General features: G+C 37.3%; 1 protein-coding gene across 1 annotated transcript in view; it reads left to right on the top strand.

The window, feature by feature from the left end:
* Positions 1-26,807, top strand: part of UNC13C (unc-13 homolog C) — a 136,382-nt gene that overhangs the window by 88,936 nt on the left and 20,639 nt on the right. The window contains exons 19-26 of the mRNA XM_066196662.1: positions 11,041-11,167; positions 12,103-12,199; positions 12,623-12,766; positions 13,750-13,827; positions 17,209-17,286; positions 17,635-17,664; positions 24,027-24,115; positions 26,316-26,465. Coding sequence (XP_066052759.1) covers positions 11,041-11,167; positions 12,103-12,199; positions 12,623-12,766; positions 13,750-13,827; positions 17,209-17,286; positions 17,635-17,664; positions 24,027-24,115; positions 26,316-26,465 — 793 coding nt within the window. The remainder of the gene's footprint in view (positions 1-11,040; positions 11,168-12,102; positions 12,200-12,622; positions 12,767-13,749; positions 13,828-17,208; positions 17,287-17,634; positions 17,665-24,026; positions 24,116-26,315; positions 26,466-26,807) is intronic.

Here is a 26,807-nt window from a genome sequence, read left to right as displayed (position 1 = left end):
GGTGTGTGTACTGCAGATCTGCTGCTCTCCAGCAGTGCCCCCGCCCAGCTCCTCCTGTAGAACAACCCAAGAGCCCTGTGGGGGGCACCAGCCAGCACCACACACCCTCTGCCTTCCCTTCTCCCTTGGTCCTTGCCAGGACACTCCAGCAAGGAGGCTGCTGCTGTGGCATGGAGAAGTCAGAGGGGACAGCAGCTGCCATGGCAGTGGCCTTTGGCTAGAGAAGAGCAAACCATGTCTCTGTGAGTACCAAGGCAGTAAATTGGCATTGGGGGAACAGCTTGGTTTTTTGGTGAGGGAAGAAAGGACATCCCAAAGCACAGTTCGGGTCTGCACAGCTGCCAAGATCAGGGCTACGCTGTGCCAAGCTGACATGCCTTGGAAACAAAACTGTACTAAAATCTGGTATTGAGTTCATAATTTCATTCTAGATTTTCTTCCAATTTGAGTTAATTAAAATGTTTGGCCTTTGCATAGTATTAAAAGTTTTTGGCAAACTTTCAACAAATTGAGTTCACACCAGTTATATTTCTTTTTTCTGGTCTAATGGATTATTTTCATGTATGTATTTTGCACGACGAAGGTATCACATGTTTCTCTTTCAGAATTGTCTTCATTAGATTTGGTCTCTTTGGGGTGTTTTTCTTCTTTGCAGGTTATTCATGAAGCATCAGTGGTTTGCGTGGTACATTATAGATTGTTGTTTGGCATTTAGTTTGCACAAACATCTGATCTTATAGGATGGTAATATTTTTGTACTGTCTGATCCCCCAGTTATTCCATATTTATGATGCAAACAAATGAGAACAGAGAGAATTTCACCAACAGTGCATATGATTTGTTACTGACTTCACATGGCAGGAAATCTTTTCCTTTACAAGTATGAAGATGCAAAGGTTGAAAGATGATGAGAGAGTAATAAGCTGAAATTAGTCATGCATTTGCAAAGTATCTTTTTTAAATTCTTTGTCCTCAGAAATGTCTTTTTTCAGATCTTTCAGATCTCTTAACTTTTGAATAGGTCAGATCAAATGTCTGAAACTACCCAGTCTGTTAGAAAGAGAACATCCTAATTGCTGTTATTATGATAATCTAATTCTGTTAGCGGCCAGAAGTCAAGACCAGAATCAGACCAGAGATTAGTTGGCTGCTGTGTAAATACAACAATAGACAGTCTCCATCCTGCAGAGCTAAGATTTCAAAGGCCTTATAAAAATGGGAAAAGCAGGTAGTCATTCCACCATTTTATGCAATTAATGTAGGTTTGCTTTTCAAGCTTATTGTTGTTTTCTGTGCTTAAGACACAATTTTCCTGTTTCTCTGACAGATACTTCTTCCATGACAGAAACTGATACAGTGATTTGAAAGAGAAGAGGCAGGTCCAGGAATTGATGCTGAGCACAGAGACAGCATAGAAAAAGCCAAAAGGGCTAATGCTGCCCAGAGAAAGGTCACGCCATTTGGTGGCAGATTTCAAGCCTGTTTTAACTCCAAATTTACAATGTACAAAGTTCCCCTTAAGATGGAATGTAGTCCTGGTTTAGAGGGAGGCTACACAGATGAGGGAAGGTGACACTGAGGTTTTGTAAAGGACAAGAAAGCAATATCCACAAGAATTCAGGATGTCAACACTATCAAAGTATAAAAGCTTTTTATTTTAGTCGGTCTCATTTCTGCATTGGCACTTTTCAACAAACGTATTCCACGCTTATCTTTTCAGACACCTGAGGAATTAAGAGTCCTCTATGGCAACTCAGAGAGTCTGTAAAGGCAGAGTTAAGGAGATTACAGTTGGAGTTAAACCTTCCTTTGGCAGATAAGATAGAATGTTGCCGTGATTAGAGGAAAAGGGGAGTTAGAAACATTTTTTATTCACTATAACAGAAAGGATGGTAGCAGCAGCAGGTACACTCTGTACATCCCAAGGGGATGAGCTTCATGAGTATGAGAACCCACCTGTCAAGGGCAAAGCTGAGCTCTCCAGGCTTGCCTAAAAATCACCATTGCCATGCCAAATGGCACTATTTTGTTGGAGTTAATTAGACCTAGTAATTAAGACAAATGACGTGGACAAAACTGCTCCCAGGGGCTGAGTTATTACTTCTTCATGACTTCATGTTGTACTGTAGCAATGTGTCATCTTGCTTGGAATTACCTCAGAGACCTCTGGTACGGCACAACCTTGCAGTTGGGACTGTTATATTTATAATTTCCCTGTTCTCTAACCCATTTTCTTGGATGTTACTCATTGAACCATCATCAGAACAATGAGTAGTACCACAGTACAAATCTACAGTAATCTTAGTAAGTTCAAGCTTCTCTGTGTCTGACTGTAGGTGTATTCATGGTGCCAGATTTACTAGAAAAAATGTAGTGCATCAGTGAATGCCTGACTTCATTGTTCAGTCTTAAACTTGTCACTCAATACTAGCAGTGTATATTTTCATGAATATTTAATATTCATGAAAATATAGTTCTTTCCTTATTTATTCTTTTTCTAACCAATTACCATTACTCTTGTTCTTAAACACTATTAGGTTTTTTTCAGGCAATTGCTTATTGTAAAAAAACTGTCTATAAACTTTTCCTGAACTTTGCCTGATTGTGACAAAGGCAATTTTTTGTTAGTCAGCTTATACTGGTACCACTATGCTGGATAGGTTATGAGTGTAAATGGTGCTTTAGGTGAACCCTGAATTGATTATGATTACAGGTTATTTATAGCTCATATGTCCCTGCCATTTCTACAGATGAGTGAGTTGAAGGGGGAAGTGTTCTGTTCAGCTGGATGAGTATACAGCTGGTAGATCACCTGTAGCAGCAGGGGCAGGTAAGACCTCCAGAGTTTGTAGGTATCTCAACCCAGAAGAATATTTTGCAGCTTCTTTTGCAGCTTTCTTCTTGTCCTTGATTACAGTTCTTTACCACTAAGATGATACCACTTTATTCCATCTCATGTTTTTACAAAAGCTAGACTTATATCTTTTGTCTGGACTAATTTTATGGCTGAGGAAGAAAAATAAAAACCCCAAACAAACAAAATCTCTAAGCTAAAATGTGACTTTGTCCCCTCAGACAGTCCCTTAAAGGACCTTAAAAGATTGCATTGCAGCTCTGCATCTACTGCTTGGGTAAAACTTTCATCCTTTTGTTTTCTCAAGATGTTTCTTCCCCTTATCTGTGTGAGAGTGGAGCTGCGTAATTCCCACACAGCAGCAGTGGAATTTATGTGCTGCATCTCTTCCTCCATTCTGTGAGTTAATCACACTGTGAATCCCCTTATATTTTGGAGTTCTTTCATTGAGAAACAGTAACTAATAACAGGTTACTGGAAAAGAATTACTTTTCTTTATCAACTGGAATACAATATTCGAGTTAAAGAAAATTAAAAATAATGAGTAACCCCAGCTGTCTTTAATCTTGCCCATTTTTACTGAGACATTGCTTTAAAGCTTTCCTCACACAACAGCTGTTCTTCTCCTAGTCTCTGTTTTCTTAGGTTGAAGACTCAGTCATTTACTTTTAGGACTGTTCCACTAATGGTGATTCACTTGTGCCTCTTTCTCCTATAGAATCTGAGGTCAATTTCCTCTTATGGGTAAATGCATTAGTTCTAAACTAAACATTTGATACTGCTTCTCCCCCAGGAGAACAGGATAAATCTGTTAAAACTGCTTGTTTCCACATTATCTTTTAGTAAGCTTTAAGTGCAATTTGCTGGGTAAGAATCCGAGAACACCTCTCTGGTTTTGCCTTTGCAGGCAGAGCCACATAGAACGCAGGTAATTATTTAAGTGCTGCCTCACATTTGTCTTCCTGCCAGATTCTTCCAGGTTTGTACTTCATTCTACTAATTGCTTGTAAAATGCAAGCATGCCTATTTGATAAGGTTTTATGCTCTCTTTGCATACTAGTGATGAGGCAAAGAGCAGAGAATCAGATCTTCATGGAAAGACACATTTTTTAAAAATAATTAAGCAATAAGTAAATTGAAGAAACCGATCACAAAAATTACATTGAAGATGCAAAGCCGAGTATTCAGGAGTTAAGTTCCAATTCTATTGAAGTGCTCTTTGTTACCTTCACTGTTTTCCATACCAGATTCAAGCATTATACTATCAAATCATAAAAATATGGAATGGTTTGAGGGGACCTTAAAGATCCTCCAGTTCCAACCCCCATGCCATGGGCAGGGATGCCACCCACTAGACCAGGCTGCTCAGGGTCCAATCCAACCTGGCTTGAGCACTCCTGAGGATGGGGCATGTATTCTCACTTAGTTTTGCAATTTTATACTTATTGGAGTTTTACGAAAGCTTAATCAATATTAATTGGATTCCTATATTAGCATTACTTTTCTTCTTTTATTACTTTTATTACTTTCATTACTTTCTTTTTTTAGTACTTTGAATAGATTTTGAAATGTCAGTATGAAGTATTTGAAATTTCAATCGTATTCTTCAGAACCAGGGCTTTAATTATCACCATGGTTCTCATATCAGAAAGGACTATTTCTTCTGCTTCATTCATAGCTTCCATTTCCTTACACATTCTATTTCACTCATTAGAAGAAAGTGCCTATTTCCTATTGTATTGAATAGTAGCCATGTGTATCCAAAGACAGAATTTTGTCTCCAAATGTTTTTTCTCTGAGTATTATCTATTTAGTATAGCGGTATGTAAATTTCAGTCTGATACAATATTGAGGGGTGAAATTTATACTGAGGTTGATGTTATTCATTCACTTGTATTCCTGGCATTTTTCTTTCCTTGGCAGCAAGCAAAACAGAGCAAGTTTAGGCATCATCAAGCTGCACATCTTGCATTACCCTTTTGGTGATAACTCATCCACTTTTCTGGAACTTTTGTGGAAATATTTGGCTTTGGAAGTAGTGAAGAATTGATGAGACTAATAGGAGTAATAAGAACTACAAATAAGCAGTAAAAAAAGCAACTGAGTAATGTTAATAAGAGACCAAAGTTAATTTGCCTAAGTAATCTGAAACATTTAGGCAATGTAACACAGTAGGTAAAAAATAGTAAATGCTCTGTTCAGGGTAGAAGATAGGGTAGTTTTCAGCAGGTTCATACATCCCTCATGATCTTACATGTTGCATCTCTTAAACCAGGATATGATATTGAAGTTCCCATGAGACATTTACCTCTTCCAGGGAACCATGTACAGCTCTTTTCCAACACGAAACAGGTGACCCTGAATTCTCCTGCACCTGCTGTGAAATGTCAGGCAAAGCAGAGCACTGAGCAAATGGCCTCTTGCTTTGAGAGTTTCTCATTGAATGTAAAGGGCAATGTCACATCAGCTTTTACAGTGCACTGCATTAAGTCAGGGATTGATTAGCCACTTCCACTGCAGGCAAGAAGACACAAAAAGAACAGCAAATCCATTTTTCCTCACCATTCAGAATAAGAGTCTGTCTTCCCTCCCTGATCTCTGTAGCAGAATCACAGAATTGCAAGGGTTGGCAAGAGTCTGGCATCATCTTCTTGGCACTCTCCTTGGAGATATTTATATGCATTAATGACGTCCACCCTGAGTCTTTTCTTCTCCAGACTAAACAGGCCCAGGTCCCCTCCTAAGTCTCTCCTCATAAGAGAGGTTCTCCAGACCCCTCATCATCTTTATGGCCTCCACTGGACCCTCTCCAGTAGCTCCTCTGTCCAGGGAGGAAATATGACTCCATAGTAAGGAAATCTTTGGAGAAGATCTACACGGCCTTTCTTAATTTATGCATGTTGCCTAAATTTGTGTTCTTGGTCTCTTTTTTCTTCAATTTCCCATTTGCACAGCTTCATCACCCCACAGAGATGTTCCAGGTGGGATCCATTACGTTTGTGAACTGTCCAAAGATATTTTGATGAAAATTTCCAAGTAAATGCAGAGAAAAGGTTGTCTCTGTAGAAGTCTGTTGTGAAAGATACAATATATATATATTTAAAGGAGAATTAGAGGGAGTGTTAGAGATAAATGTAATCCAAAAGAGGTAATGACAGAAGTTTTTCAAGTTTTTGTTTATTATATTCATCTTGACACAAAGAGCCCTTTCAGAAAGGTCAGTAGTATTTCACATTATAAAAATCAATGTAAATTATACATAATTATCAATTAGTTGTGTTCTACTGTCTCTTTCAGTTAATAACCAGTGACTTCCATTGCCTTTAGCAAAGTACAAGAATCCTGGGATGAGATTCTAGTAGAATGTAATGTTTCCTTCTAAATCAGTGATGAACTTTGAGTCACAATTTTTCATTTGTGGCCTGTACACTGTTAACATTCATACAATCAGAGGTTTCAGGTTTCTTTCAGTGGCATATTGATTGAATTTAAATTAAAGCATAATACCACGTTGAAAGAGGCTGTGGCATAGCAACTACCCCTGTATTGTGGGGAAATTGCACTGGGATCAGGTGCATTGAACATTAACTTCTACTTTTATCCGAAACAAAGGTGCATCATTCGGTGTAATATTTCCATAATGATTCAGAGGGAGGAATACCAATTCATACACCGTCCATATCATTCCTTACTGCAGCTTTCCTTCCTCTAGCTCTGCTCAGTTTTGTGCTCCCAATTACCCTTCCCAATTATATGACTGCAAGTTTGGAAATAGCAGGTTTTCTGAAACAGCAGTTCTGGAAGAAATAGATGGCAGCTGGTAGTCTCTGGAAAGATTGGTAGGTAATTATTGGAAATAATATGGAATTATGTCATAATGGTTGAAAATAATAGCTGAGCTTTGATGGGAAAATTTGCAGCTTTTCCAAACACAAATGCCATATGCTTAGTCTCAACCATTTCTGTTTAATAAACTGTGGAGCAATAGAATGCATGTCAGTCAAACCAGCTGGTTGTGATGTAATTAATTTGTTACACATAAATATTCTTTATAGCAGTTACTAATCCCTGAAACATTATCTATAAAGCCTGAAAACTGGACAATTTTGTGTTTTTTTAGAGAAATACATTTATGTGTATGTAGTCAATTTGTTCATTTTTAACATACTAATTTCCTTGAAGTTCTTGTTCATGAAGAGTTGAAATATGCTTTAAAACCATCTTATTAGAATCCTTCAAGCAGCTTAACTATATGGTTTTTTACAAAAAATAGTGGCTTGGAAACTGCTGTAGAAAAAAAAATTGCTCTGAGTTTTTGTACCCAAATAAGGGAAATCAAAGTTGAACAAAACGTTGGTTTAATTATCTGAATATTTAACATGTTCATCTTTTATGAAGTTTGTTAGATTACCCTTTTTTCCTTTTGTAGCACTAATACATATCAAAATTACATGGAAACTCAGAGTAATGTTATTACCTCAAGATTGAAAAGAAAAAAGGATTCTGTAGTGAACAAGATTCTATTCAAATTTGTTAAATTACATTGTTTTTAGTGTCATATAGATATTTCTGCCTATTAAGTCATCGTTATGACTTTTATTTGTTGCTTTTAAAAAATCTCAACTATCTTTAGCAATTGCTGGAAAAATGAGCAAAAAATCAAACATGATGCAAAAGTACTGTTGTTTGGTCAAGGCCTGTGAGGAAAGTAACTTGGATTATAGTCCTTCCTATTATGTTTCTTTATAAATTTTTCTCTAAAAGAACCTCTGCCTGCAATTAAATTATGTGCCAGATACAGCATCATCAGGTCTGTGCTCATTTCATCACACACCAAGTTCTTTTGCATATAATCATGCATTCCCTGTAACAACTTTTAAAAACAATCTCTCTTCATTCTTGGTTATACAAATAACATTTGAGCAGATTATTTTATTTTTTTTAATTAGGTGCTGTTGCTGACTGGAGGTTTTCTTAAGGGATTTCCCACCTCTATGTTTTGTACCAGTGAGATGGAACAATTCCATACAGTTTTTGTTGTGGTTGCTGTTACAGTGTCTGTTGCTGCAAGCCTGTGGAAGCACATGTACATTACAACATCACCCCTAAGGAGATATTCCCCCCACCCCAAGTGGCATCAACAATGTAAAAAAGTTACACTTACTGAAACTGCAATTCCTAAAAGCAGATAAAGTGCCCCATATACACAACTAAAGTTTACAGATGTTACTGTTTACAAGAATCTTATCAGTATTTTTTCACTGATGCATGACACAGTGATATACAGTGTGGGAACTGATCATTACCTCTTTATGAAACTCATTAGACAAGTAGATGCTTATAAAAATATGCTGCACTACAAGGATTTTGTCAGAAAAGGAGCAGCACAAAATAAAAAAAATTACCAGCATTAGGTTTGCACTACTGAAGATTTCCTTATCTAGAATCATCATGAGGATATTCAGGTACTTCTGTCATCATCTCTCCAGAGAGCACATTTGCACACAGCTGGCAGATTTAGTTCCAGACTGACTCAGTACTATAATAGTTGTGCAAAGCAAGAGTAGACTTTTTTAAAAAGAGTTCTCTTGTGCAGCTACATCTGTCTTCCAGAAATCCCAAAATGGGTATGTCTGTATAGGGAAACATAGCACTAGCTTTCCCTCCAGGAGAATAGATCTCCAAAATGCATCCAGGTATCCTGTGCTGGCTCACATTTACATTATCTTGTGCGAGTTTTTCAGAAATTAAGGAAGCAATCTATTGGTCCAAATCAAAATTCAGAACACCTACAGTGATGTTGCTGCGCTTTGTAACCAAAATCCATGGTTACCATGGATAAACCCATCTATTATCCAGTTAAAATTGTCACTGCTGACTCATATGGGCACCTGTTTTGCTCCCTTCTTTGGTTTATATAAAGAGGTAAAATTCACAGATACTAAATGACCTCATATGTCCTGTGAAGTGTTTGCTGATGTTCTCATACATTATTGTCAGAAATTCTGGATGCATTTTTCACTTATATGTAACTAGAAATAATATCCTGGGAGGCTCTTTAAATATTCTCTACAAGGCATAACAGCCTGCAGAAGAAAGTTCAATTATTCATGAATTACTTTTGTGCTCATTTTTAATGTGTTATAAATCTTAACCTTGAAAATATCAGTGAATGGTACGTGGAAGTTGTACCCTCCCGCACAAGTTCGCCAATTAGTGGTAGCTCATTTCTAAAATTGAAATAAGTATTTGCGTGGTTTGTAGCAAACATTCTCAATTTACATTGTATAATCTAACAACCCATTTATGCAAAGCTTGAATGAAAAAAATGTGCTATTCATTTCAGAAATTCCACTCTTTTGGGATGCAATCTAGGATAGAGTTTTTAATAATGACTTAAGCAGCAGATGTGCAGTGAATTCCATAGCAATAGCGTAATTGTACTCAGTGAAAGACTGGTCTACCTTGTAACAATACCTTTATAGGCCAAATGTTTTGTCATCTAGCTTTCTATAATAGTTTGGGAAAAACTCGCTACTTAAAAAAAAATAAAATTCCTCAGAACCATAAGAGAAGGCAACATCTTTCTCTCTGTGGTCCTGTTTAATGCTACTAACAATGATACTGTGCTGGGTAGCGTTCGTAGTACTTTCAAGTAGCATGAAGATGAATAAACGCAGTATTTAGACAGAAACTGATTTAGTGATTTTTCTTGAGTGTGATGGAAAGGCAGTGAAGGTGAAAATGCTACTGCAATGCTAAAAAGGCAATAAAAGCCCACAGGGGTACTCCATAAGCTGATTTGCACAAAACTTAGTAACTCGCTGCATAATAAAATTCATGTGAAACACTTGTCGGATGGCATGGTGTAGTACTGGAGTGCTGATTTGGCATAATATTAAAACTGAACATTTCCTTCTCATGTACCTGGCTGGATCTAAAAACACAGAATGTGTCATTCACAGTGCATTTTCACTGACAGAGAATCCAGTGCTACATTCAAGTGTATGACAGAGGATGGGATGCTCCTGCTGAAAATTAGGTTCCCATCCAAATATATGAGCTTTGTATAAAGTTATGTTGCAAAGCAAGCAGAAGTAAGGAGCAAAAAGGAGACTTGAAATTAGTAAATTCTTAATACATAATATTTACACAAGAACATCATTCTTGCTGAGCACCTTTTTATTAGGTCATTTTTTAAGGGAGCTGGGAAAAGAAATTATTCTTTTGCTTAGGGAAGAATGTGCAAGTGACATGACATCTCAATCAGATGAGATCTGTGGAGATTTTAGGAAGCTGTGAGCAGCAAACCAAAGGTATGATTAATCTGCCCAAAACTTGTGGATCCCTGATTTCATGTGGAGGGAGAAGGAAATGAAAGATTTGAGCACGGATAAAGTGCCTGTTAGCTAAGGGAGAGAAAGAATGGAGTTGTCCAGGTCTGCAGTGGCTGGGTGAACAATGCAGACCATAGTGTATAAGCTAAAACAAGGATTAAAATCCTGGAAGAAAGATGGATATTTGTTCCAAACAAATTAAATCAGACTTTAAAAATGCTGAAAGTGGTTACAGGTGGCTCCAAGACTTGTGCCACCAACTTCCATCTGCATGTTCAGTATGTGGAAAACAGAAGGACATTGAGAAGGTGAAGTCCATTTGAAAAATTTCAAAAACACTTTATTAAAGAATCTTTTTTACTTGTGCTATAAATCAGATGGCTGTAGAGCTGTGAGGTTTTCTCCTCTTTCTTTTTCTTAGCTCTGATGAATGCAGGTTCCACAGATTCATGTAGCACTGGCATTTATAGATGTTACTTCCTCTGGCTACTGTGCAGCTATGGTTGTCTTTCCTAGCTTGACACTCAGAAGCTTCTTAACCATTTTCCAACAGCCAAAGAAGTATACAAAGAATGAGAAGTCCGCAAATTTGCGGGTTTTTCTCACTGCAGTGAAGAGAGGGGAGAAGCATAATTTGTGGTTTGGTCTTAGGTTTGTTTTGTTTTTCCTAAGGGTACTTAGATCCTGAAAATTGAAACTGTGGGTATTACTTCCTCTAGAAAAATCAAACCAATTATGCTGTAAAACGCAAGTCCCGTATTATTATGTCACCGGTGCACTGAGGCACAAGAATGTTATTTACTGTTAGAATGCTATTAAGTGCTTTTATTTCCACTCCTTCTATTACAGAACATGAAAAGCAGCGATTATGCAAAAGCACAGATTATATGAATTTGCACTTCAAAGTGAAATGGTTTTATAATGAATATGTGCGGGAACTCTCTGCTTTCAAGGATGCAGTGCCTGAATACTCTCTGTAAGTGGTGTTTCGGGAAGGCTTTCCTGAGTCTGGGCTTCATGCAAGGTTTATTTTGGTCAAATGTTTATGCTCAGCTTTGTGCAAGATCTCAAGGTGTGTGGTACCAACTGCTACTTTTTGCACTTCTTTCTCTTTAATTCTTCATTCTATCCAGTGAAATAGTCCAGGTGTTAAATGTGCAATCAGCTATTTCGTAAGTTTCTTTTTGTAACTCCAGGTCTTCAGACATGACAAATGCTTTGGTCAGAAAATGTCTGAGGAAGGTATGAGGTGGGGGAACAGCAGCACTATTAGCTGCAGGTCCCTGCATTTGTTTTATAACCAAATTTGGATAAAACTGTAATGCTAATGGATATACTACTGAAATCATTCTTACTGGATTGGATTAACACTCAGCTTCTGCTTTTGTTTTCACCTGTCTCCCTGTAATAAATATATTCAGTTCTGTCCTTGTATATGAGCTATCCTTAATCTTCTGCAAGTCTGCTGGTTTGCTGAGATGGTTTGAGGCCTGTCTTTACATATTTTTAAAAAATGAAAGAAAAATAAAGCAAAGTGATTTTTAGTAAAGCAAAGTTATACACAAGTTCTTTCATATACAAATAAAAAAATAAATGTTACCAAAGAGCCAATATTGATAGAAGGTGCATACCTACCATGCTTCACTGTAGAGAATTGGCTACTGCTAATTTTACACCACCAGGGTACACCAGTGAGAGTATTGTGTAACTGAAGCCTGAAAAGCCTTTTGGTAGCTGCGGCATTTTGGTGACAAAAATTTTTCCAGGGTTGTTGGAATCTTTAGCAATTAGAACAGATATGAAAACAGAAGGTGCCAAACTGCTTGGGAGTATGACATCTTTATGAATGGATGGATCGTCTCTTGGGATCTTTATGATACCTACCTACTTTACATTGCTTCTAATTTTCAGGTGGTTTGAACCATTTGTCATTCAGTGGCTGGATGAAAATGAGGATGTCTCAATGGAATTTCTTCATGGAGCACTAGAAAGAGACAAAAAAGATGGGGTGAGCTTTTACTTTTTAAAGAGAATAAATGAAGTATTAAGACAATATATTAATATAAAACCATAAGTATATTTGGTCCCACGACATCCTTCTTAGTCTTCAGGAGCTAACAGCTTTTGTAGAGAAATTCCCGTTCTAATTCCCTCTAATTCCCTCTGCCTAAATCCCCACAGAATTTATTCTGTGGTATCATTTCATTAACCTATGATGTGATAATGATGTCATGAACAAAAATTCTGATTTTATTTTTAGGAGGTTCAAAAGTATCAGAAAAGAGAAAAGCTGCATTTCTTAGTATTACCAGGGAGAATTCTTTTTTTCTTTATTACTTTTTATGACTCTAGGAGGAATTTCAAGTATAAGAATCAATGAATACCGTTTTGATCTCTGAACAAGTATTAACATTTGAATGTTTCTCTCTAGTTTCAGCAAACATCAGATCATGCCCTCTTCTCTTGTTCAGTAGTGGATGTCTTCACACAGCTCAATCAAAGCTTTGAGATTATTAGGAAATTGGAGTGTCCTAATCCAGAAGCACTATCTCATTTAATGAGAAGATTTGCAAAGGTAAATTAAAGTCAATGCATCTCAACTAAGCCTCAGAGAGTATGACACTGTGTTGCCATGTACTTAAAACCTAAGTGATTCCAATGCTTTTTAGAATCAGTCTTTTCCATCTGGTTGGGATCCTCAGAAAGACATGCTGTCTGTGGCTTAAGGCTGGGTTTTGTCTACTTTGTCAAAACGGTTTACCAGTTTGAGAAATTCTATCATGTCTGAGATTTCACATTTCACATATATGTATGCATCAATTGTTATCTTGCTAAGAACTAATTGCAGTTCCATTAATGGAGCCATTCATTGGAATGCAATTAGCTAATTAGGCAGTGCAAGTGAAGGAAAAGTTCAAGGTGTGGCAATAAGGTTTTTTTGTTTGAAGTCCTGACATGGTAGTTATTCACCTGCTGCTTGATAAACTCAGCTCTGCCAGCCTCTATTTGGATAGTTACATTTCCTTACAAGCTCTGAATTTCCATTATAGTCCTGCTGGCTTTAGAAAAGTTCACATTTACATTTAATTCTGTTTTTTTCATAGCCACAATTCTCCATTTGCAGAGTTCTTATTTACATGGTTATGGTAAAGTAAGTCATATTGCCAGGCTTTGAACAGTGCTCCTTTTGTCTTATATTTCCATTATATTTCTAGTCTATGTATTGTCATCCTAGAGGATTTTTTGAGCTTGCTACTGTTCCATTTATTATGTAGTACATTGCAAGGAGTAAGAGTTCTCAGTGCTTCTCAAAAACAGTACTGCTAAAATTAAATTATCTCTGCTATTGAAGATTGCTTTACATTATGAACTACCCACCATCTGCTGTGCAGGGATTTGAAAATGTACTCACAGGATTGTTTATATTAAATCTAAAAAATATAATATACTATGTGTGTAAGCACCTGTAAAACCTATCATTTATACAAACCTCTTCTTTTATTATTTTTGGTTTATATTATGAAATTTACCATTTAAAAGAGTTTCCTCCTATTCTAGACTATCAACAAAGTACTTGTTCAGTATGCTGCAATTATTTCAAGTTACTTCAGCTCCTATTGTGATAAAGAAAATGTGGTGAGTAAGAAGCTGTGGCTTTTTTCTGCCTCAGAAATTACCTTTAAGTGACTTACTGTACTTTTTGAAAATGTAATCACTTCTTTATATGGAAAAACATGAATGAAGGGAGATCAGCATGTTTTCATAGCTGCTTACAGTGATGTGTAAAAGCTGCAATAAGTGAAATTAGTAAAGAATCCTAGTTAATAATTTCAGTATTAAAGTTGTAAAATAATTAAAAGATGACTACAAACATGCAGTGGATAACAGCCTAACATTATGGTGGACATGGGGAATGTATCTTCATCTTGTTTCTCAAACAGAATAAATACCTTTGTTTAGGGTTTTCACTTTGCATTGCCTTGGCTCTCTGTATCAGTCTGTGCATTGGAGAGTTTCTAAGATCACTGTTTCCTGTGCAGGAAACACGTGCAGAGGTTTCTGCTGCTGCCACTCATTGTGTTTCACCCCGCAGAGGGGAGAAGAAAATTGTGCTGCTTTGTTACTCACTGCTTACAAGGGAGTCCCTAAAGAGGGAGCAGATTGCCAGGGACTCAGAAATGAATGACATATGGACACTAAAGATGTAGTTGAGCAAATGGAAACATTTTCAATACTTTAACAAGACCAAGGAAAATATTCTTGGGAGCTGGTTTTTCAATATTATTGATTATTCAGTCAAAGCTAGTTCTCCCATGGCAGGCAGCTTTTGGCACAATGCTGTATTTCATAGTGTTTTATTCAGCTGTACCAATCTGCAGTCGGATCAATAACTGCAGCCCCATCCTCAGACTATTCACATTTAATGGCACAGCCCTTAGCCCATCCCAGATCTCAGCTGTCCTCATGTCACATCCCTGTGCATGACATCTGCCAATGCTCTGTGTAGTTAGGGGCAGTGTGATGGTCTAGAGGCCACCAACATACACACAGTAATAGAATTTAGAAAGACATCCATTACAGCTAAATATCAAATATTTGGAGTTCCTGTGAATTTAATGTTAAAATTAAACAAAGCTCACTGCTTTCTAGAAGAAATTCGTTCTAATAAAGTCAGACTTGAATCATCAAGTCTGTTTGTGTAGTCTTTTGGCCTACACAATGGGATTTTTTTAATTGTTGGAGTGAATAATTTCTGAAGTCATCCTCGTATACCTATCTTTATTGAGGCTTTAGATGAAATTAATCTCGTTATGAATGAAAGAATGGCTTGAGTTGCAAGGGACCTTAAAGGTCATCTCCTTCCATCCCTCTGCTGTGAGCAGAGACACCTTCCACTAGACCAGGTATAAAGTATTGCATCAAATGCCTTTGAGAGACGTAACTTTTTTTCACAGAATTTGCCTGACATTTTTTATCTTAATAAAAGTCCATTAATTTCAGCTACAATAAATGTTCATCTGCATTAAAGTTGATAGAAGAGATAAAAAACACTTTTTATTATTCAAATTAGAATTTGGCATTCTTTCTCAAGTCAGTACTTTTAGTAATCTTATTAAATACTACCAAATGTGCACATAAAACATTAACTGTTCAAATAAAAGCATATCAAAGATGCTATAAAGATATTTATCTAATGTGAAAAGAACCTCTTATCTTCCACCTCCTGTCAGTGTTTACAAACAAATGCGGATTCTGGTATTGTACTTGCCACTCACTTTTACATGTTGTTGCATCTGTCTGATTCCTGTAAACTGCTGCACAGACTGTTCTGAAGGGTAGGCAATAGTGAAATACAGTGAGAATGTTTTTAAATGTTCTTTACTGACAACAATAGCCATGTTTTCATTGAGCCAAGGTAGGCTTAGGCTCTGAAAGAGCCACCTGAGCCAGCCTCAAAGGAAGCTTTGAAACTGGTTCACTGTGAAGTATTTCTCTCATAGCTTTTGCATTTGCAAAAGGCATTTGCATTTGTTTGGAACAAAAGGAACAGGATGTTGTATTCAGCTACTTATACCCCCATCACAAATCATAATTCTCATAATTATTGATTTGTGATATTGCAGATAATGTCCAAAATAATTCATTTATTAGAAGTTAGGAGATAGTACAGGAAATGAGGGATACAATCTTAGTGATTGTAAATTAATAGAAGGTAGAGAAATAGAAATGGGTTTATGGATTTTTCAAGAGATGAGCAGAGCGGTGATATTTCAGCTATACAAAGCCAGCTGCATTCTGTAGGATGAGCACCATGCTTCCCCGGGAAGGAATAATCTAAGTGGTAAGAAGTTAGACCAAATGTCTTTTTTTTTTTCTTCAGTGGAGAAGGACTCTGACACCAAATTCCTATGAGAGTAACACATTAATAATTAAAGCTAAATCATGATATTGATCCCATCATGTTTTAGCTCATCACTGGAACATGCTATTAACTAGGAAGGTATAAATGAGTATCAATCCCTGTAATCATTCCATCACAACCTTGTTGTCTGAAAAAAGTATTTGTGTTTTATTGAATTGCATTTCTTCAGTGTCTAAATTAATCCAGTCATGCACTAGAACACGCTGGCCTTGGCCAGCCACAGTTCTTTTAGTAAGTGTTGTCTGATTGCTTCATCTGCACCATAACAAACCAGCATATAATGTCATATTAAATACACAAGATTCTAGTAATGGATTATTTCTTTCATTGCTTTTGTAACTAGCTCCTTAATTTTATTAGCTGTTTACTTTTAACCTTATATTAATACAGAAATTGCCGTCTTTTGCATAGTGGCTTTTTTGCACAATGTTCTGCCTTCAAAAAATGAGCTTAAAGAGCCACATTTCTAGACTAAAATGATTACAGAGTTCTATTGCCTAATTTATTCACCAGCTTTTCAAGTAATTCAAAAATGCTTATTTCTAAAATATTCTGTTATTAACAGAACTGTCTCGTGATTTATTCAAATACTTAAGCATCAGCCATTATCTGTGTTACAGTGTTGTCAGTTTTCTGCAAAGACTGGGTCTAGCAAGCAATGTGGCAGCCCCTTTCCTGCAGCCTATTGTCACTCCCAAAGCACTTTGATCATTTTTGCCTCTGTTCTTCACAGGATGATGATGATGTGCTACTTGCATTAATCCACCGGATGTAGCTGTATTAAGTATGACTGGAAACTACCTGGGATAGCCCAGGACATGCAGTTCTGGGATGTGAAACCTGTCCAGATGGTTGGGAGATGGAATCCAGCTCCCTGTGGGCAGCACTGCCCTTAGTGGGCAGTCACGGGCTGAGCAGGGAAAGAGAGGGGTCAGTTAAGGAGGAAGGACAGGCAGCAGTGGAAGTTCCTCTAAGAAACACAGTGTATGAATGAAGATGGTCTTCTCCAACCTTAATGATTCTATAATTCTATGAATGTAGGGTTGCTGGAGAATTGGGTTTGCACAACCTCACATTTGATGCTCTCTCTGTAGGCCTGTATCTTGATGAACAACATTCAGCAATTAAGAGTGCAGCTTGAGAAAATGTTTGAATCCATGGGAGGAAAGGAGGTGAGTCATTTCTGTTTCCTGGTTCATTCCAAGTTCCTTAGAGATCATTAGCACCATGTTTGCAGCCTAGTCAAAGCTTTTGCTTCTACTTGCAAAGAAAATCAAAGTTTTTTTAAAGAAAAGTCTACAAGACCTATTTCCTGTCCTGACAATACTGGAATGAACAGACACATGCTAATGATCTGTAATGTTCTATCAGCACTGGGTGTTTTGTGTTGCAATCTGTAGTGCTAACTTTCTTTTAATGTTTGTATTGGACTGTACTTTGCTTTTTATGTATTGGTACGTTTTGTCTGTAATGTGTCATTGTCTTTGTCTAATGCCTTTGACTTGCAATCCACTGATCAGAAGAAAGAAGGAGAGAGATTCTCTTATGAGGTTTGTGATAGTAAGCATCTTTTATTATTCCTGACCATATTCTAAGGCTAAGAAGAGCCACATTTTCTACTTACTTCCATTGATGCATTTGCGTAATTCCCTATGATCTAAAATCAAAAAGAGCTATGCTTGGGCATTCAGTTGACATTAAACCAAAATGTTTTACCAGGCAGATAGTGCCAAGCCTTTCAGAGTTTAAAAAAAAAAAATCTATAAAACATTCTAAGTGCACTTTTCAGTATCTGAGGTCCTGCTTGTATTCACGATACCATTGCACCAAGAGCTGTTACTCAACAGTTCAAAACATCCTCAGCTTTACCTCCTTTTTCATTTCAGAACATTTAAAAGTGCCTGAAGTGCTGTCCAACAGTAAAAGGACATAGTGCTTCAGTACCTTCCTGGCTGTAGTCTTTGCTGTTCTGAAACATGATGAAGATATTAAAATATCTTCAAGCCATAGAAAAAATCCTGTCCACTTGTTGAGGAGCAATGCTTAGCACATGAAGATCCTACCCGTAGTATCAGTAGCTGGCGCTAAAAAATAAGTTATGCATACATCATCCCTTTTCTTCTTGAGGCTGTAGATTGATAGATTCGCAAAACTTTGATCTAATGTGGCCACACTACAGAGAAACTTTGATCTAATGTGGCCACACTACACTCTGGAAAACAGAGCATTTCATATTTCCACATCCACAGTGGGACCCTGCAGAGGTGAGATGGGTCCCCAGTGCCATGCAAGGAATGGCAGCCTCCAGATGCACCTACAGAGTCACTCCAGGGAGTGGAGTTTCTGCTGAGCCAGGAAGAGCAAAAATACTTCCTGCTCCAGGAAATAAACAGAAAATAAACTTCTGCAGCCTTGTCACTGCAAATTTCTTACCAAACTTTGAAAACAGATATTCATCATCCACAAGTGGCTGTTTTTGTGGTTCCTATTATACCCTTTTCCCTCTCTGAATATTACAAGTAATCTTGTCCTCCACACCTTTATGTTCTGTGCTAAGTATTTTTTTATTAGGTCTTGGATCCAATATTAATTTTGAATATCATGATTCATGAAAACAGGTAAATGTCCTTAAATCAGGATGACAAGGGCAGAGGAAAGCTGAGTCACATTTTATGTCTATTTCCATGAAATTATTTTCAACCAGAATATTTGCTTGAATCTCTAAAAGTCCCCTTTTCCACAAGAAAATATTAGTTTTTCATTTGCTCCTAATGCCTTATATAATATTATTTTTAAATTAGGATTTTTTCATAGCGATTTTCTTTCAAAAGTTCTTATGACTTCACATCCTTTTTGATTTCCTTTTGATGTTAATGACGATGAATTATTAAGGTTGTTACAGTATCAAAGCAGAATTTCCTACAAATGTGGTGCAACATGCAACCCACGGAGACAATTTGGATAAATTTTTCTATAATCCCTTCATTAGGTGCCTTAAGTGCATCTCTGATTCACAGTCTAAGAGAAGAGATCTTAAGAATACATTCAGACTTTTAGGGCAACTTCTTGAAGAAAAGTACAGTCATGTTCAATTTTTTTTCAGCCATATCAAAATGCCACTAAAATGTTTGTCCTCCAATTGAATACTTATTTCCCTCACCATTCCAAAGGCTCAACTGCTAATGGCCAATTTGGCTTATTGAACTGGTACTTATTAGAAACAAAGCCAACAATAAAATCTGTAAGTAGTTTCCTTGAAGGGAAAAAACAGTTTAATATTTCACTTGTGGAGGGCATAAAAGTCAGATGATTTTCAGCAAAATAATGAGACCTATTTCAGTTGAAGCAAAACTAATTCTAAGAAAAATTAAATGCCGTTAATCTCCTCAGTGTCACACTGTGAGCAGTATGTCTTTCAAACTGTGCAGTCAAAATAACCACAATCAAGCAGCAGTCCCTCTGTTCAGAGCAGGCTTATTGCACATTGCAGTCAGGGAGCTCTATAAATAGAGAAAAAACTGGTTTCTCAGATCCCCCACCATTAAAATAAAATAGTCTGAACAAGATGAGCTTCTTTATTAACTGTTCTCCTCTGCTGCAGCAAAGCAGGGAGGGTACTTACGAATCATATCAATGAGAACAGTCTGCCATAAGAAAGAGTGGTAAAGTGCATCCAACCCACTGTTTGTTTGGGTCCTTTTAAATCAAGTCCAAAAACATGGGAACAGATCATCATCATAGAATTTTGGTTTAGCTCCTATTTGTTTCATCCAAAAGGAATGCATGTATTTACACTAAATATTTTTTTCATGTCTGACAAGCTGAAGGCTGATAAAAGAGAAGGAAGAGAAGCTAATGCTTGTGTTGCTTTATACCAGATGACAGAATACGGCAGAACTCAGTTACAGTAATTAGGATTAAAAAAAAATTGTAAAGCAAAAGAAGGTTGTTTATGTATGACAATATTATATTAACTGCAGATAAATCATATTCCCACTTTGGTAAATTCAGTTCCAACTTTACATATAAAGCTTAGGAATTCCTTTAGGAATCTATATGTGGCCTTAAAGACTTTGATGGGGTGACAAAGGACCAGACTTCAGCAGAATAGTTCTGAGGTGTCCATCTTTACATCTTTTACAGAGGCCCAAGTGCTTCTCGGTGCACTCAGAGCAGTGGCAGCCAAACGTGTCACATCTCACTGTCCCAAGGGTGTGGGTGGAGGAAGGGTGATGTCTGTTAGAGACAGAGCCACAAAAGTGATGGAGCTGATAAATACCTGTATCTTTGTTAGATAAACAGAAAATATTAAATATTAAATTAATAGTAAAACTATTTCCTGAACAGAAGTAACCAGGTGGTCCCATTAGGAAACTCTACGTAATTAGACCTGTGAAACTGCAGCTAAATGGAATTCAGATTAGAGAGGTTCCATTTAACTCATGCAAAAGTAATTTGCATCTCTGTAGTTTCCTGCAGAAACACCACCAAATTTGCAGTTAACAAGATGATGTCCATACTAGCACACATTAAATTACAGCAGAGAATACCCCCATCTAACACATTGAAAGCAGCCAAATTCGTCAGATTTTTAACTCTTTTCCAAGGCTTGTCTGTATAAAAAAATTCACGGTTTTAGACGGGCAGAATTTGGAAACTATGATGTTCAAATATTTCTCATTTTTTCAGCTGTTTAGAAAATGTGTTCTCAGTTTTACTGTAGCATTCAGAAAAAGAAAAACTTCTAATTATCGCTTTGATAAGATAGTAATCAACATAATTTTACGTAGTGTGACAACAAATTTATGAGTATATTCCCTTGTGGGTAAAAATTAATTCTGCTATTTAAGAACGTGGTAACATAACAGAAATATGAGCCTACAGAAGCCAAGAATATTAAAAACTGATAGAAAAGTATGATTTACACATTATTAATGAAATAAACTTGCTCCTTTAAAAAATCCAATTTTGAAACCTGGGCAACCTACCCTGATGTGTTTTAAGGCTAGTCCACACATGCTGGGAGCTGTTAATGGAACCCAGAATACATTTGTCTAAAGGATAAATCTGTTGTCTGTTCTCTTTTGGTGCTTAAATGAGATATGGTACACTAATGACACTCAGAGCTGGGTTTTATTGTTGATTTGTTGGGGTTTTTTTCCCAAAATAATCTGCTCAAGTAGAGCCTTTTTCTTTTATTTTCCTGAAATATGTTCACGGAAGTTTGTTAGTTTTCGTTCTTTCTTCATCAAACTCTAAGAAGCAAGTGAGACTTGAAGAGAAAAAGAGAACTCCCCAATACCATAAATGCTTCATTTTCATGTCTGTATATCCCTCTGTGACATCTCTCAGATGCTGATCAGCATTGCCTTTGGTGTCACTTCCATGCTTCCATCTTAGCTCTGCCATATGAGGAAAAAGCAGCAGGTCATGCTGTGGCATATTTGGATGATGCCTGAGGACAGTCATTAGCAGACAGAAGGCCCACAGTAATATAAATGAAAAGTGCACATTGTAGTTCTGGTGACACCCAAATCACCATATTTTCCAGTACCTAAAGAGAAGTAGCTTTTAAAAATCTTGCTGACATCTTCTTAGTGATGCCACCATGGCCAGGTGTGAAGCACCTGGCCGGGAGCCCGCATACCTCTTTGTGTCACACTCCTCCCCGTGCCCCCTCATCGATGAGCATGAGCATGTGTACACACAGGGCTGGAGGTCCTGCCAGATGCCTCCAGCTGTGCACACACAAACTTGTTCATGCAATTTGTGAGCACAAAGCCTCTACAATGTTGAACAGTTGCATGCATCCTTCTATAATGTGTGTAATATCCACAATCTGGTATTGGCATTTATTCAATTTTGGCTGGACTAAGTTCAATTCCAGGTGAATTTAGTAGATACATTGTGTTTTCTGGTTATCATAACAACCTCTGATAGAGAGTAATTGCATTGACCTCTATAGGCCCAGTAACAAGGTGATACTCCAGTTTATGCATGATCTGCTAAGAAATTTTGAGTCTTCTGCTTGCCTGGTATTTTGTGTTTTCCTTGATTTGTACCATGTTCAGTGTGAATGCTTGTGTGTTCAGTGTTTGTTAAATGTTTATATTCTGGTGGTCTTAAATTTGGGGTTTGTATGTATCCCTCCAAAAGAGACAGTATAATTCCTTAGTGAAATCCATTTCCTGGAAAAATTTTTGCCTTTGATAGTAAAGTCTTAATTTTTTTACTAATATAGACACTGCAGTAAAATTAGCTTTTTAATTCCTGCTCTTCATATGAAGGAAAGCAATCACTTTAAGTGTATGAACTGTCAAAGTGTATCTGCCAGGGACACTGCTAAGGTATACAGAAGCAACAGAAGTTCTCTCAATGCAAAGTAATTCAAAACTAAATCAGTAAGTAGTCACTGTAAGTACTTACAGTAATAAGTAAAATAGGAGCTTCTCAGATTATAGAAGAGTGCTACACAACACTGAGTATCTTCTAAAGGATATGTGGTAATTCCCTCCTTGTCACCTACTTCAGGTTCTTGTTAAAACCTGTAGGGAAAATCTTGGATTTTCCATGATTTTAACCCCCACATAACCTCTAAGGAGATAAAGGATTGTCTAAGATTAAAACACAGTAGATCATTGGATCTATTTCAGTTTGCTTTGCTGTAGAATTCCTGTGTAGTCTCATGTGAATCATCCAGTGTGCTCCAACAAATTCCCCTTGTCTCAGAAAAGAACTGACCTGCTGTATCACAGTGATCTGAAGCACCAGAGGAAAAATAAGCACCAAACACTACTCACGCAGCTGTAAGATAGAAAAACACAAATAGAAACAGCCCTGATTGTGTATTCTAAATGTGCAGTGTCCTTTGAAATGGTCAGAAGATCTGTACCTGACCTTGCTGCGGAACAGAGTCCACAAATTAAGGGTTACAATTGAAAATCATTCCTTAACACTGTGATGTAGGCAGCTGAAAGACCTGGAACATCAGCTATTAATTCACATTCAGCTGTTGATCCTGATGATCATCTGTCTTATCCCAGAATGGGCTGTAACTAGTTTTCTTGAGTGCTAAAGATCAGGGAGATAAAAAATTATTCTTTTTTATTTGAAAAAGAATCCATAGCAAATAAACAAGCTGATGAATATCAATAGGGTACCTTTTTGATTAAATATCTATGCATGGATCCTCATCCCTGTAAATGTAAAAACATTTTTCCCCTGCATTAACTTTGCTCCTATGTTTAGAAAACCTTTATCAGAGCATCAGAATGTGTTGCTCTGTGCTTGAATTTGTTTGCCCTAATGGCTTTTAGAAGCAGCAGTACTGAAATTTGGTAGAGTCCCTTCCCACACACTCTGTCAGTAGAATTGGCATGGATAGTCTTCAAGCCCTCTTTTTCAGTGCTGGCTGTTCTAATTTTACACTGCATTATGGAAACATATGAAATACGGAAACAACTTCAATGCAAATCACAAAACAAAATACCAACCATAGTGAAATGTACAAAAATAATAGAAATATGAAGGCATCTGCATTACTTTTAACATGAGCACTGACTTTTCCTGCATCCTTCTCTTGCTGTGCCTTATTGAATACCACTGCCTGATAATGGTAGTTCTCTCCTGTGACTGTTTCTACAATCCCACAGAAAGTCATTTTTCAATGGCACAGTTTTGATTTCTAACAATATAAATATTCCCTACTGAAATCAAAGATTTTCCCATATTTTTTAATGGCAATTGTATTTCAAAGCCTACTAAAGCAATTCTGTGTCGCAGCAGGTGTTTCCACATTTGGTTTTCCATGGTGCAGTATATCTTTGCATATAATTCCTAACTCATTGATTGTAATGGAAACCCCAGAAACGTAGTATATAAATAAAATATAATCTTATTTATCTCTTTGCAGTTGGATCCTGAAGCTAGTGTTGTTCTAAAAGAACTTCAGGTGAAACTTAGCAATGTACTGGATGAACTCAGTGTAACATATGCTGCAAGGTAACAAACTCATTTCACTGCAAACCTTAGAGAAATATTCCTGCTCAAAAGCTCTCCCTCGTTGATGAAGTCTGGGTGGTTATTTGGATGTCCTGAGGCATGGCTTGCTCCTGCCCTGATGGAGTGGTGTGCATTTGTGTGTGTGTGTGTGTTTAGACTGAAACAAATAACAGTAACCTCACTGTAAAGACAACTGAACGTCGTCTGTCGGCATGGACATGTTACAGAGGTGAGGCTGATGGCTTTTGTTCTGCTTTTGGAAAGCAAAGTCACTGGTTTTTTACTTGCTTGATGTGCTATGTTAAACTTTCCTCTCTGACCATGTTTATTATGTTACTTCCTGGGACTGACATCTTTTTCCAAGTGGTCTGCTTCAACCAGGGATATCTGCCTGTGTTTAGCCTGCTTCAAGTGGTCATTGTGAATGGATTTCTTGGGTCATTCGCTTGCCTGTGGCTCTTCAAAAATTGTCTACTGAGCATTACTCTCAAAACCTTTCATTAATCAGAGTGCACACTGCAGTCCTGAATGAGTACAGTCCTGTGCCAGCAGTGCTTGTGGTATAAGAAGCAGCAAGTTATTTTTACTTCAAATTAGAAAGAAATCCAAGAAAGAGGAATTAGTTCCATAGTGGTGCTCATTAAGCAAAGTATGTAGTTGCTTGTTTAATCTATCAGGGGGCAGTCTGGGTGGACAGTCTGCTTTTCTCTGACTGTGCTTAGTTTGCTGTATTGTCTTGCTGTACTTTTGCTCCCAGGCTCTACTTCTCGGATCGTTGACAGTGCATGAATATTATTTCTTTCCAGGGCTTCATTCTGAATGAGCCAACTAGGTTTCTGCAAAAGCAAACCCAGATTAGCTCAGTGTAGGATATGCTCCAGATAGCTAGAACATTCCTCATGTGTCAGTTTACTGCTTGGGTCTGTGAGGTTAACAATGTTGGAAAGATGTCTAATGTCAAGAAAGGCAATGCATTATTTTGGCTTTTGTTGGAATGACTGTTGGAAGAATTTCCATGAGCAGTTTCGTGAGCTGCCTTGTGTTGATTTTATCTAGGGCTTTAAAGTGTGTAGGGAAGTGTACTTCCAAGTGCATTTGGAAGTGTCTGATTTTTCCAGTGATTTCACATGGAGGTTTGTGTTCTCTTTTTACAATTGGCCTTGTCACTAGACAGCTGATTGTTTCTTTTCTCTCACGGTAAATTCACTTTTCCTAAGTTAATATTTTCCATTTATCTTTTCACTTTAACACACCCCGTGTATTTTTGGCCTCTGTTTAGCTTTTTTCTTCATAAACTAATCCTAAACCATTTTGATCCATCACAAATCAACCCAAAAACCAAGTTACTGTGTGTGCAGAGGCTCTTCCTGCCACTGAACTGGTGACTGATTAAATGCTCTTCTGCTTTGTGTCAATATGTTGTCCAAAGATTATCACATCAATAGCACTTTAAGACTGTCAGACACTCAGCCAGATCAGTTAGGAATCAGAACAGTTTTCAGAGCAGATACAAACTTCAGGAGGGAGGTTGTGTTCACAGTCACCTTGAAGTGAAAACAATTCCTCCCAGGAGGAAGTCTGAGTGCTTCTAAGCAAGGGGATTTTTTGGAAAAGGTTATTTTAAACAGTCCAAGTGTTTTAACTCTGTGTAGTTGCAAAGAAATAACAAACCTTCTGATGGCACTGACTGTGTGAAATCTGGAAAGGGTCAAATTGAGCCAAACGGGGCAAAATCAGTAGGATTTTTTATTTTGCCTCAAGAAGAATATCAAAGGTTGGTTCATATTAATCATCAAGAGAGAAATTATTTATCATCATGTGGTTGTATCATCCTTTCACACCAAAATTAAAATCTTGATAAGTTGTTCCTAGCTGGTAGTCAATCACATCTAACCTATAGATTCTGATACATCTGTTGCTTTCAGAAAATAAATATTTGGCACACCTACAAGGGTATGAAAATTGTGGCAGAATGGAAGCAAGGCACTGAAAAGATCAAAACACAGCATGAATTACTTATATGAGCTATAATGCTCAGTAGGACTTATTTTCAGACTGTAATGCCACAGTATCTTCAATTTTGAACATTGCATCATTGCAGAAAATATATAAGTCTTGTTGAAGAACCTGATGCAAACCCATTGTTATCATTTTCTTTCACAGAATTCTTTCATTCTCCCTTTTTTTCCCCATCCTATAGTTTCCAATTTGTTATTGAAGATTGTGTAAGACAAATGAGCAATGAATTGAATCAAATGAGAGGAAATGGGAATGCAGCAGCCAATAAGAACAGTGCAGCCATTGATGCTGAGATTGTGCTTCGGCCTCTCATGGATTCCCTGGACAAAACGTAAGTGTAGCAGACTGGGAACTGGATGCTCCAGTCAAGCACTGGGTTTTACTCTGAAACACTGGTGATACCTGGAAGCACTCTGTAGTATTTTTAATATTTCTAGTATTCACTGTGTGCAGAATTCCATGCCTAACCTGTTTACTTACTCTGAGCAATTTTTACATAAGCTACAGGCTTGTCTTTCCATGTCTTGTCATGTTTTGAATCATTGAAAATGAGCTGGTGTACAGTCTCTCCTCCACAGGCTGTGTTTTGAAGATTGTACTGAACAAAAGAACAAAAGTAATTCCCATACTGAAATTGTCTGACATTTGTTCTAGGCTTGTATCCAATGTTCCA

The sequence above is a fragment of the Chamaea fasciata genome, unplaced genomic scaffold (genome assembly GCF_029207755.1).
Source record: "Chamaea fasciata isolate MVZ Bird 193981 ecotype frontalis unplaced genomic scaffold, bChaFas1.0.hap1 SCAF_14, whole genome shotgun sequence".
Classification (NCBI taxonomy): Eukaryota; Metazoa; Chordata; class Aves; order Passeriformes; family Sylviidae; genus Chamaea; species Chamaea fasciata.
The sequence above is the reverse complement of the archived record's forward strand: the minus strand, read 5'-3'. Positions and strand labels throughout refer to the sequence as shown.